Consider the following 12,388-nt stretch of genomic DNA (forward strand, 5'->3'; position numbering starts at 1 on the left):
TAAGGCTTCGGCACTATCTGGATCGCTGGACAAGGTACACAACGGTCGCGAGTTAAGATACGACTCAATTTGGCACAACAGAGTTGACAAATGCTCAAACGTGATTGCCGACTCTCCAAGCTCAGCTATCAGATGCTTCTTGACACTTCGTATGGCGGCCGCCCAGGTATCGCCCATGTGCGGTGCTGAAGGGGGGGTTAAAGACTCAGTTGATCCCCAAATTGGAAAGATAGCGACTAGCGTCCTTGCTGTGTGATATGATCTGATCCAAATGTTCTCGCAACTTGCGGTCGGCACCAACGAAATTGGTTCCGTTGTCCGACCGAATTTCGACAGGGTAACCACGACGAGAAATAAATCGCTTTAGAGAGCCAAGAAAAGTATCTGAAGAGAGATCGTTTGCCACTTCTAGGTGCACGGCTCGGGTTGATAGGCATACAAACACCACGAGGTATCCCTTGGTGATTTTCACTCCTCGAACAGATGTTGCCTTCAGCTTAACAGGGCCAGCGTAATCCACGCCGACATGTGAGAACGCTCGTGTAGCTAACACTCTCGCTGGTGGTAGGCTGCCCATCAACTGGCTAGCTGTTTTTCCCTTGAGACGCACACATCTTGTACAGCCCTGCACCACCTTACGTACCACCGTCTGACATCCTACTATCCAGTATTGCTGATAAATGGTGGATGTTAGCAGTGACGGTCCTGCATGAAAATTACGCAAGTGTAATTCACGCACAAGTAGCACAGTTGCTTCGTGATTGTGTGGCAATATTACGGGATGCTTCATATCGTTTGGAAGAGAAGAGTTCTGAAGACGGCCACCCAAGCGCATAATGCCTTGGTCTTCGAGGAAAGTATGAAGAAAAGAAAGCACATGCTTGAAACGCAACGATTTATCCTTCCACAGCAACTCCAGCTCTGGTGCATATACTGAGTGCTGAACAGCTAGAATTAGCTGTGATTTAGCATGACGTAGTTCTATTGGAACCAATTCCAAACTTCGGCGATCGGCTACGATTGATCGGAGGTTGTAGATGAACCGATTGACCCAGGCCAATGTGCGGATGATCAACGAAAAACTGGAACGTCGTTTTAAAAGCTGCAATTCGATGCCATAGTTGGAATGTATCGAGGTCGCAACCAGATGGTGCGATCTTACAGGTCTGGTTTCTAGCAGATCATCGTCTTGACCATCTGGAGCAGGACACAGCTTCCACTCGCATTGATCGGCCTTCAACCACGGTGTTCCCATGAACCACAATGGATTGCCAACAAGTTCGGCCGGTGAGAGACCGCGGGATGCGAGATCTGCCGGGCTGTCATTACTGATGACGTGATTCCAGCAACTGCGTGGCAAATATTCCAGTATGGCAGACGTTCTGTTTGCCACGTAAGTCTTCCATTTTCGTGGATGGGCAGACAGCCAGTTTAAAACGATGGTTGAGTCTGTCCACGCCCAATGCTCAATTGCTAGATGAGATAGTCCTTCAGTGATACGCTGCATCAACTCCGTAAGCAAAAATGCACCATTCAGTGCTGCATACGCCTGCTCGGAGGCGTCCGAAAATCCGTGAAGTTGAATTCTACCACGAATGGGAAAGATACATCGTGGAATTCGGATGGCTTCGAGGTGAGATAGGCTCTGCTTCACTGTCTTCCATTCATCTTCGACGGCGGGTGGCAAAGGGTCAACCCATGCGACATCGAAGAGTCAAAGTTGTTGGTAGAGAATTTTGATCTTGACTGTTACAGGAGCCAACCAGCCGAACGAATCAAACAGTCTGGCTGAATCTGCAATCATCTGGCGCTTTGTGTTGTCGCTGAGCGGAGAAAAGTTTACCTTGAACCCATACTCATCCTCCGAAGGGTACCAGTTGATTCCTAATGCCTTCACAGCATTGGTGTCGTTCAACATTTTCACCGGAACAGATTCATCTTCGTTCTGGCCATTATTTGGCAGTATATTCTTGTTGTTGGAAGACCACTTGCGTAGTTTAAAACCGGCAGACGAAAGAATTTCAACTACTTGATGCATCAGGCAACTTGCTTCCTCTTCATTATCGGCACCCGACAGGAAATCGTCGACGTAAAAGTCGAGCTTGATGGATTCTACTGCTTGGGGGTACATCGCTGCAAATGGTTTTGCTGCCTCTCTCATGCACTCTATTGCCCAGTATGGAGCAGTCTTCGTGCCGTATGTCACAGTACAGAGTAGGTAGTGTGTCATTGGCTGGTCCGGTTCTTCTCGAAAAACGATACGTTGGAAGTCACGGTCTGCTGGATGCACTAGTACCTGACGGTACATCTTGGCTACGTCTGCGCAAAAAGCCACTCGGTGAGCACGGAACCGCAACGACACAGCGAAAAGGTCAGAATTGTTGTTCGGCCCCGCTAATAATCTATCGTTCAGCGAGACTCCTGACGATGAAGCGCACAATCCATCGAATACGACGCGTATTTTTTTTGTCAAACTATCGATCTTTAGTACCGCGTGGTGCGGCAGATAGTAGCACTCGCTGCTGTTTTTTTGCATCTGATTAGCTGGCACTTCTTTCATGTGACCAAGTTCTATGTATTCGTGCATGAAAGAAACGTACTGACGCTTGAACTCAGCATCTAGCTGGAATCGTCTCTCGATGGACTTCATTCGCTTCGTGGCCACAGTGAGCGAATCGCCGAGTGCTGGCTTCGAATCATCGAACGGCAGTCTTACGATGAAGCGTCCATTGTCGTCTCGTTGCAGAGTCGAACTGAAATGTTCAGTGACTCTGCTGCTCAGAAGAAGTAAGCGGTGGCGCCTTGAAAACCTCTTCCTGCTCCCAAAAATTCTGTAATGTGTGGTTCAAATCCATCTCAACATGCAGCATGACAATGACGTGATTGCTGTGCATTGATGCTGTCGATGACGCATAGGACACATCGTACTGTCCTGCCACGATTCAACCGAAAATTGTCCGTTGGGCCACTGTTTGGCCGCTTTCGTTTTTGACTTGTCCTCCCTCCAGAAGAGCAAAAAAACGTATGCACCTAGGATGACGTCTATTGCGCCTGGACGATTGAATTCTGGATCAGCCAATTCGCTTAGGTCGTCTAGCAACTTCATATTATCGGGGTTGAATCGTTGAGATAGGATTGCGGTGGTCAGTTTTCCGAGAATGTAAGCCTCAGTGGTCGACTACGACGTCGCTGAACCGAGGTGCTAGGCATAATGTAACCAAACCACGCGTTGTTCCCACTTGTTGTTGACCAATACGTTGCTCGCGTATCCTTGTCAAGTTTCTCCAGAATAAGATGAATCAGCCATAGATCTCTACAAACAAATAAATCTGATTGAATCGATTCGAAAATGTCATTCAGCCTTATTCTGCCTTACGACGGATTGATGTTTCGAACGAATATGGTTCGATCATTTGTTCGAAAAACCGATCCATTGCAATGCAGAATTAAGCTGATTGTCTCCCAACCAATAAATATATTTATTGAAATTAATCCATATTTCCATTAAACATACGAATTTTTTTAATGGAATATTTAGTGGACTGACGAAAAAATAAATTTCAACTCACCATTAGCCTTGATCCGAAGCATTAAACCAACTCAAAAGAACAACATAAAACAAGTATAACTACAAACTGTGATATTTTCGCTACAAGATATTACTTTTATGTTTGCATCTCAGTAACACCGAGATACTACACTGCTCATCAAAGCAGATCAGTCCCATTTGCGATTTAATGAAAAACAATGAATCTTGAACAATGTTTCTCTCGTTTTGCTGTATTTAATTATGGAGCTGATATGCGTTTATAGGTAACACCGCTGATAAGGAAAAATTCGGATAATTGTGAACAACTTTGCCTGCACGAACTATGCTATACTTACTCAAACTATGGAATACACCGGCCTATTATCGACGAAAGTTAAACTAAGCTGCCCCATCCCGCTGCTTGTGTGTAGCCAAATGTCGCGTCAAGTATCCCTGCTGAATGAACGCCTGCCCGCAATACTGACACTCGAATGGTTTTTCCCCGGTGTGGGTTCTCTCGTGGATAACCAGTTGCCGCTTTCGAATAAACGCCAACGGACAGAAACTACACTGATGTGGTTTTTCACCCGTATGCGCCGCCATTTCGTGTCGCTTCCGATCGGTGGCATGGGAAAACACCTTCTCGCAGAACTTACACTTATACGGCCGCACTCCGGTATGGCGCCGTTTGTGCGTCAGAAACTGAGACTCAATTCGGAAAGTGAGTTTGCAGATTTCACACTCCCATGGTTTCTCGTTCGTGTGCGTCATCGAATGATCCTTGTAGTTCCGCTTCCGGGCAAACGTTTTACCGCAAATTTCACAACTGAACGGACGGCTAGCCTGATGAACGATCATGTGATTTGTGAGGATGTTTTTCGATCCAAACGTTTTGCTGCATATTTCGCATTCGTACGGTTTGATGCCGAGATGTTTGTTTTCATGGTCCTTCAGCAGCGTGAGTGATTTGAACTGCATACCACAGCTGCTGCAAGTGTGGCGGTGACCAGTTTTAGCCTTCTTTCGCTGTGAGACATGCCGGAGCAAAGCTCGGTAATTGGTAAAACTACGAAAACAGATTTCGCAACAGTTTTCATCTGTATCTCGGTAGTCCTTGAACTGATTTCGTTTGACACCGTGAAGATCATCCACGTGGCTGAGCAACTCGTTATAATCCGTGTAGGATTGATTGCAAAAATTGAAACAGCAGAAATATTTAGAATCATCCTCAGTCTTTTTCGGTTTCGCCCCTCGTTTGTCATCTTTCCACCTCCATGACTGATTTTCGTGCTGAATATAGTGCAGAAGGAATGGTGTTTGGAAAGTGAATTTTTCGTTGCACAACTTGCAGGCGTAAATCTGAACGGTTCTCACAAATTGCCGATGAACCTGCAGGGACACAGCTTTAACGAACCTCCGACAGCACTTTTCGCATTCATACGGTTGCTCTTTGTTTTCTGGAATTTTATGCTGCTGATGATATTGATTACAATGTTCCAAGACTTCTTCATCAGTGATGAATGTTTTGTAGCAACCACAACATCGAACCGTATCCTGACTTATGATATCCACCACGGTTACTTCCGCTAAATCAGGATCGTTTCGCTTGATCTTAGGAGCATACAAAAGTCTACCATATGACTCCTCAAAGTTTCGAGACGCACCATCCACGTCAGGCTCATAATCGGCATCTCGATCGTCATTATCGCCACCACCTGATTCATCATCATCATCGGTCGGAGATTCGCTCTTCATTTTACGAACAACTTTAGTGCGTCGCTTGGTTTCAACTATTGGCTGGCTTGGCGAATGTTTAACTGGAACCTCTTCCTCGATCTCCACTTCCTCCTTAACATCAATCATTTCCAGTTCGATGAAACCTTCGTGATTCTCGCTCGTAAGCTGGTGCTCTTGAAGTTTATCCGACGAACGGAACATTAGCTTACATGGCTTGCAGTAGTAGATATGTTTTGCGTTAAGCTCGGCCATGTGCTGCTCAAAGGCGGTTTTTGTTTCAAACGACCTAGGGATAAGAAAAGTTACTGAATAAGTAGGTGTATCAACCATTAAAATTAGTTAGAATGTGGCATGGAAAACATCAAATCAGAACTCCTGTGATAATTATTGCATATCAATATACCATCGGTACGATTTTATAACTTATTCAGCAACCAGTTAGATTGCGTGTCTGGAAATCGACACTCAACCAGAATTTATACAACCCAAATCAATATTCGCTACGAGACGAACATTTCCAAAGCACCCAACGATGAAATGAATTTAACGCTAATGCCACTTACCTCCAACAAGCGAAACACACCAGTTCCTCCTCGAAGCCCCGATTGTTGTAATGTTCTTTCTCACCGTGTCGTTTCATCTCACGCTTGGTTTCAAAATAGACCCAACAATCGCAACAGCAGAAGCCATCGAATGCCAAGTAATCAAAGGTGATGAAATTCCTGACTATCCGACATTTAGTGGCTGTAGGAGGTTCAGGTTGCCTTTTCGTTATCACGCTCTCTGCCGCGGCTTCGCACTGTTCCGGAACGGATTGAACAATGTGTACCGACTTAGTCTCTACCTTCTGATCAACATGCAACTTCAAATGAGTTTTCAGTTGCCGTTTACTGGGCGACAACACCTGGCACTGTTTGCAATGGAATAATAATCGGGAGCGAGCCATTTTCTGATGAAAGTTTAAGGCATCAGTACTAGCAAATAACTTGAAGCAAGCACTACATTCGTATCGCTTGGTCCTATCTCCGTGCGGTTCCTCCTTGTGATCACGTTTGCTGTGATCTTCCAGTGCCGCCTTTGAACAGAAGTATTGAAAACACCCACAACAACGATAGTCGTCCACTTCCACTGTATCCCAATTAGGATCGTCACCTTTTCTAAGCGTATAACGGCCCTTAGGCAGATCAGACAGCAACCATCCAAACTCTGAATGCAATGGATCATTTGCATTGATAGATTTAGTCTGTTCCCCTTCTAGTACCAATTCGTATTCCTCTAAGACTTCCTCATCAACGAAAGCTACGTCAGGTTCCAGAAACTCTTCATCTTCAAACGATGTCTCTTTGCATTCCTCTTGTTTCACCTCAATAATTTTGGCGTCAGCATCTTGAAGCATTCGCTTTAATTGTTCCTCACTTGATTTGCAAGTTTCCCTCAACTCCCAAGATTGTCGGAGTTTTTCGAGACAGTTGTAACAAATGCGTTGCGGGAGCTGATCGTTTGGCTTTATCTGAGCAAAGAAATCGATCAATTTTAAGTTAAGATGAGACCAACACTAAGCATATACTCACTTCAACATCCAAACACAACGCCATGGCTTGAGCCACCGTTTGTGAAACGGTTCCGGTAGATTTTTTCCTTCCATTGGACGTTTCGATACTTTGCTCGTCGAAGTCAATGTTGGTGGCAAAAACACACAACAGAGAGCTTTGCTGTTGATCGCTTCTAACGCATATGCGACAAAGGCTTTTCATAGATTGTTCCATCTATACAAATGCAAATTGTAAATAACATGTATAAAACTGTTACAATTTTATGAAATGAATTAAATTTACCAAGGATAAAACATAGATACAAACTATTTGCACGAACAAACTACAAAGGAAAAACAGCTATACTGATTGTTTTGTTCGGCCTTTGACAGATTAGTTAGAACATAAATCGACGAAAGGGCCTAAACCGCAAACTATAAAAATATTATATCTGGCATGAGTTTTGAATACAACGTAACTGACGAATGTATACACGGTTAAATAAAACAACCTGCAGAATAAGTTCTTTTAACTTACTTTTGAGTTGTGCGTCGCTTTCGCACTTATTAGTGTTGTCAAAAACAAAATGAGAGATTCGACTCAGTCGAGGTCTTCCGTGGAGGAACTTACTTTTGAGTTGTTTGGGGTGAACTCAAAATTAGGTAAATTCAACTTAAATTTGAGTATAAAAAACCTATCAATGAGTTGTAATTTTTGCCGTGGTTAAATGGAAACTACCTTCAACACGGTTTACCTAATTTTAAGTTCCCCCACGATACCACGAGATTGAGTCAAAGGAACTCAATTTTAGGTAGTTTTTCGTTTCCGTGTACTATAAAGCTGGGACGGAACTTGCCGATACACGCTCATTCATAAAAACTCAAATTTGAGTGGCCAGCCACTCAACTTCATAAAAAGTGCACGTAGTCAAAAAATGAGTTTGCTACGTTTACTCAGTTTTGAGTTTGGGATGTAAATGTCAACTTTGAGTAGATTTCACTCAAAAAGCAAATGCAAAAAATAATCAATTCGTATTTTTAATATAGCAACAAAAAATCTCACCGGCACTTCAAATATAATTTACCTGAACCTCCAGGCGCTAACGATGCCTGGAAATATAATCCGTGAATGTTTCTCCTCCTATTTCATGTATATCAGCGCCTCGATGTAATGGCAGAAACTAAAGAAAACAGGAAAGGGTAATTGATTTGAATAGAAGCAAAACTCAGATAAACTTACCTTTTAATTTTGTGAATGATCCGAATCAACTCTACAACTGCTATGTCCGCGACTTGATCTTTTATCCAAGTTTTAATTAACGTCGAAGTTCATTAACTTTTTCTTGTCTATAAGTGCTTTTTTCACTCGAAATTTAGAGAATTGAATGGTTACTCACTAGTTGAGTTAATTTTACTAAACTAAAAACTCATTTTTGGAAATATTGCCCCATTTTTGAAATTGAGTGTTGTGTACTCAATGTTTTGAATGAGCGTGTAGATATTTTATTTTATTTTCTATTCATTCTATCGTTCGTCTCACATAGTTTAAATGGACTGGCTGCATTTGACAGTATCCCCTGGCTGCATTTCACGTTCGATTTTTTGCTATTTGCATGGCTCGTCTCAAAGCTATAAAGTACTTGACAATCTATAACTACAGTTGGACAGTGTTGGACTAACGAGAAACGCAGACAGTCGAAGAGTGTTCGCCCGCCTAGCGGTGAAGAGTGAACGAGAGTGAATGGAGATGCGTGATAAAAGTTTATGCGTCCGACGATGGCTGAAGAGCAGTAAGCCGAAACGTTACATGTAGTAATGGGAAAATTTGGAGTTTTTATTTTCACCGAGAAAAGTCAACAAGTCCATGAAATAAATCCAGCTTTTTACGTGCTATAATGGCGGTCAAAATTGTTCAGTTCGTAATACGTTTAATTGCCCTTTTTTGACAATGATCGTTTACGTCAACCGCCTAGTGCGATTACGTTAGTCCAGTTGAATATGTCGGGCGTTCATTGAATAAACATCCAATTCAATGAACGCCCGACATGTTAAACTGGACGTTGCTATCAAACTGGCGCAAGCGATTATTGTCAAAAAAGAGCAAATAAACTATTACGAACTGAACAATTTAGACCGCCATTATGGCACGTAAAAAGCTGGATATGTTGCGATGACCATAAAATCGTATAATCTATAAGGGACCATCCTAGATTACGTAACGCAAAAATTGTCCAAAATTGACTCCCCCCTCCCCCATGTAACAAATTGTCACAAATTTCTCCATCCCCCCTCCCCTATTACGTAACAAACTCCCAGAAATTTTTTTTTTCTTCGGTGAAAACATGTTACGTAACGATCTAGCTAACTCCTCCTCCCCCCTGTGTCACAACATGTCACAACTTGTTGTACCCCCACCCCACCCCCAAAAGCGTTACGTAATTTATGAATGGTCCCTAACTGCATTAGGCTGTTCCCAATGCTATGATGTAAATTTGTTTCAAAGTGACAAATTGTCGAATAATTTTAATCTGTCAAAATACATCTAGGACACGATGCTCCCAATGCGATGATTTAGCCACCTGTACCAAAAATCACTTATGTGACACATACTGTTTTTTTTCTGCTATCAGTCGTCACACATACTAATGAAAAATATTTAAAACTGTGTTCTACAATCGTGATTCGCTGGTTGGTCACTTTTAACTGGACCACTTTTTAGTTTGACCTCCGCCAGATGGACCATTGTCCAACTAAAATGCATCTGAATGTCAAAATCTCGTGTCAAATTCACTTTGACAATCAAACTGACATTAATTAGAGATGTAAGGAGATGCATTTACGGTGTAACTAGCGAACCAAATTCGTTAGTTGGACAGATGTTGTGGCCCAACCAGCGAATCACAACTGTCTTCGTGTTTCAAATTGTATATAATTGAAAACATTCTGTAGAATAGTCGAGCTGTGCTAAATGTGATCCAAAAAAGTGCTCGAAAAATACGTTGCGAACAGCCTCAGGCAACGCTAGTGCGTGTTCTATATGGGTCTATAGGTGACCACGTTAATATTGATGAACTCAATCAGTTTTTCTCGGGGGTACATAGCTCGTAGTTTGAAGTTAACTAACTTCAAACTACGAGCCCGATACCTGCAGTAAGCGAACCACACCACAGCTCAGCTGTTGATCGAGGTGCACCCGAGTTCCATTTTAGACTATCCAACACTGATGAAATATGCCGAAGGATACATGAAATTCAAACAAACGTCGTAGGATCAGATGCCATTCCCATCTCGCTCATCAAGCTGCTTTGTCCGTTCATTCTCCCGTGGCTATCCCACCTCTTCAATACAATAATCACCACTAACACATTCCCTCTAAGTGGAAAAAAAGCAAACTTCACACCAATACCCTAAGCCTCTAATCCTATTCAACCTAAGGACTTCCGTCCAATACGTGTCCTGCCAGCAATATCAAAAATCCTGGAGAAAATCTTGCTTACTCAAATAACTGAGCACCTCGAGAATACCAACCCACTATTATTAGCAAATCATCAATCAACAGGAAAGGTTACAGCACAGACTAACAGACATAATACTATGAGGGAATTTGCTTAAAAATATCGATCCGGCAATTTTCCCAGAACACTAGCTCCACCTTCTATTCACGGTCCTAAACACTCATTTGCTGGTGGGTTACCCCTCAGGATTAGGAACAATTTTTCAATAGTGGTCTACCCCAATATGCTTGTTCATATATCAGTGGCGCCATAAGTTCAAAAGCGGCCACCTGCAAATATATTTAAAATGACCGTTAAAGTGGGCGAAGCATTATTTTTGAGTGTTATGTCTGTTATTCAGTGGTCACAGTACGACAACAGCACTGACGAAAGTAACTCACGATACTTTCTATAGTTTTGCCAGCAACCACTGCACCGTCATGGTGCTGGTGGACTTCTCGCTGGTTTTTATCTGCATGAAACACCGTATACTAAAGGCTAAAATACGAGGCGAATTTTATTTCTCGCAAGCTGGCCGCCACTTTGTATCATCGTTCCTTAAACAGCACAGCCAACCGGTTCGCATCAGAAACGATTTCTCACCTAGTCGCATTATCCTCGATGGAAAACTGCAAAGTTCTTGTTTAGGCGCGCTTCTGTTCAGTCTCTATACAAATAGCCTACCAGCAGCACATAAGTCTAATTAGCAACTTTATGCCGATGACCTTCAAATTTATATCTCAGGACCTGTAGCCGAAATAGACAAAGTTATAACCAATATCAACGAAGACCTTGCTATGATAGTCCGCTGAGCTAAAACAAACCGCATCTCTCCCAACCCGAAAACGACACAAGCAATCATTTTCAACAGAACTGGCACAATAACACCACCGAATGCTAATAAATTTAGTGTAGAAACGGTTCCACTATCCAGCAAAATAGTAAACCTCGGTCTACGCATAGACAGCCATCTCTCCTGGTCCAGCCAGGACGGCGAAGTAGTTCCTTCGAACTTTCCAAAGATTTGCCACTGTTCTCTTGCAGCCAGCAAGACTCAAGCTAGTACGATCTGTGGTAGTCCCAATTTTTACCTACTGCGATGTAGTTTATTACAACAACTACATACATCGGTGCTTCGAATCAGCCGTTCGCTTTGTCCACAACCTTCGTCGTCGTAATATATAAAAGCCGCAGTCAGAAACACGATCCCGGCAATCACAACAAACCTTATTACAACTATAAAGTACGCATTTTGGTGAGAATCTGGGACTACCCACAAAATGAATATGTTGATTTTACCAAAGACAAATAATAAAGACGTAAATCATACGAAGAAAGTCTAGAAAAATTGTGGCTCATTATGCCAATTATTATGAGTTACTTCGGTCCCTTCAGTTTTGACCGCACGCACCGCTTGATGACGCCCCAGTTTGTGGTTTCTGGTGAAAGTGTCCTGAAAAAATAAAAATCATCAACGTAGGCCTAGATACAGAAAATTAAATATAAACAAAATTTCCTCACAAACAACGACTTCACCAGTCGTGAGAACGTGAACGCCAAGATTTTTACGTTTACTGTTTAATTCCTTCCGATTCGGCAATCCGAGTTCGTTCGTGCTGAACGAGGATGTGGTGCTGCATTTTTTCTGAGGGAGCTGTATGGCTTTTACGATAGCAAGAGGAGAAGGCTTTAGTGAGTAGAAAATAGCACGTTGTTTTTTTATTCTGAAACTAATTTCAATTTTGACACAAGATTTTAATCACGAACACTGAAACGACCTGGCACCGTTTTTTTCTTATGAAGAACCGCGGAGTGTGCGTTTGTTCGCTGGAAGTTTTGACCGCATTGTAGCCGTGTTCTACTTGAAGCAATTGGATTACAACACATTGCACAATGGCTGCGAAACAGCTGGTCGGAGCTGTCGGTTATCAATTGGTGCTAGGTTGGCGACATATGCGTCACCCTATGCGACTGGCAAAATGCAGGTATAAAACTCCAAATAGGAAAAGGAAGGTTATGGCGTTTTTGTTGACTCCAAAACTGAGTTAGGTTTTAACCCTAACCGCTGTCAGTTTATACATGTTGACAGCAGTTGAG

The 12,388-nt window shown here is 42.7% G+C and overlaps 2 protein-coding genes across 2 annotated transcripts; both read right to left on the bottom strand.

The window, feature by feature from the left end:
* Positions 1–205: 205 nt before the first annotated feature.
* Positions 206–2,650, bottom strand: LOC131679408 (uncharacterized). The gene is made up of 2 exons (XM_058960140.1): positions 1,782–2,650; positions 206–1,586 (listed from the first exon to the last, which is right to left on the bottom strand). Exons 1-2 carry the CDS (start codon positions 2,648–2,650, stop codon positions 206–208), a joined length of 2,250 nt encoding a protein of 749 aa, XP_058816123.1.
* A 1,102-nt stretch (positions 2,651–3,752) lies between these two features.
* LOC131682383 (zinc finger protein 585B-like) lies at positions 3,753–7,189 on the bottom strand. Its single transcript, XM_058963818.1, has 4 exons — positions 7,102–7,189; positions 6,838–7,032; positions 5,830–6,776; positions 3,753–5,552 (listed from the first exon to the last, which is right to left on the bottom strand). The coding sequence occupies exons 2-4, from the start codon at positions 7,030–7,032 to the stop codon at positions 3,929–3,931; spliced, it is 2,766 nt and encodes a 921-aa protein (XP_058819801.1). The 5' UTR covers positions 7,102–7,189; the 3' UTR covers positions 3,753–3,928.
* Positions 7,190–12,388: the final 5,199 nt, after the last annotated feature.

Source organism: Topomyia yanbarensis, chromosome 2 (assembly GCF_030247195.1).
Source record: "Topomyia yanbarensis strain Yona2022 chromosome 2, ASM3024719v1, whole genome shotgun sequence".
Lineage (NCBI taxonomy): Eukaryota > Metazoa > Arthropoda > Insecta > Diptera > Culicidae > Topomyia > Topomyia yanbarensis.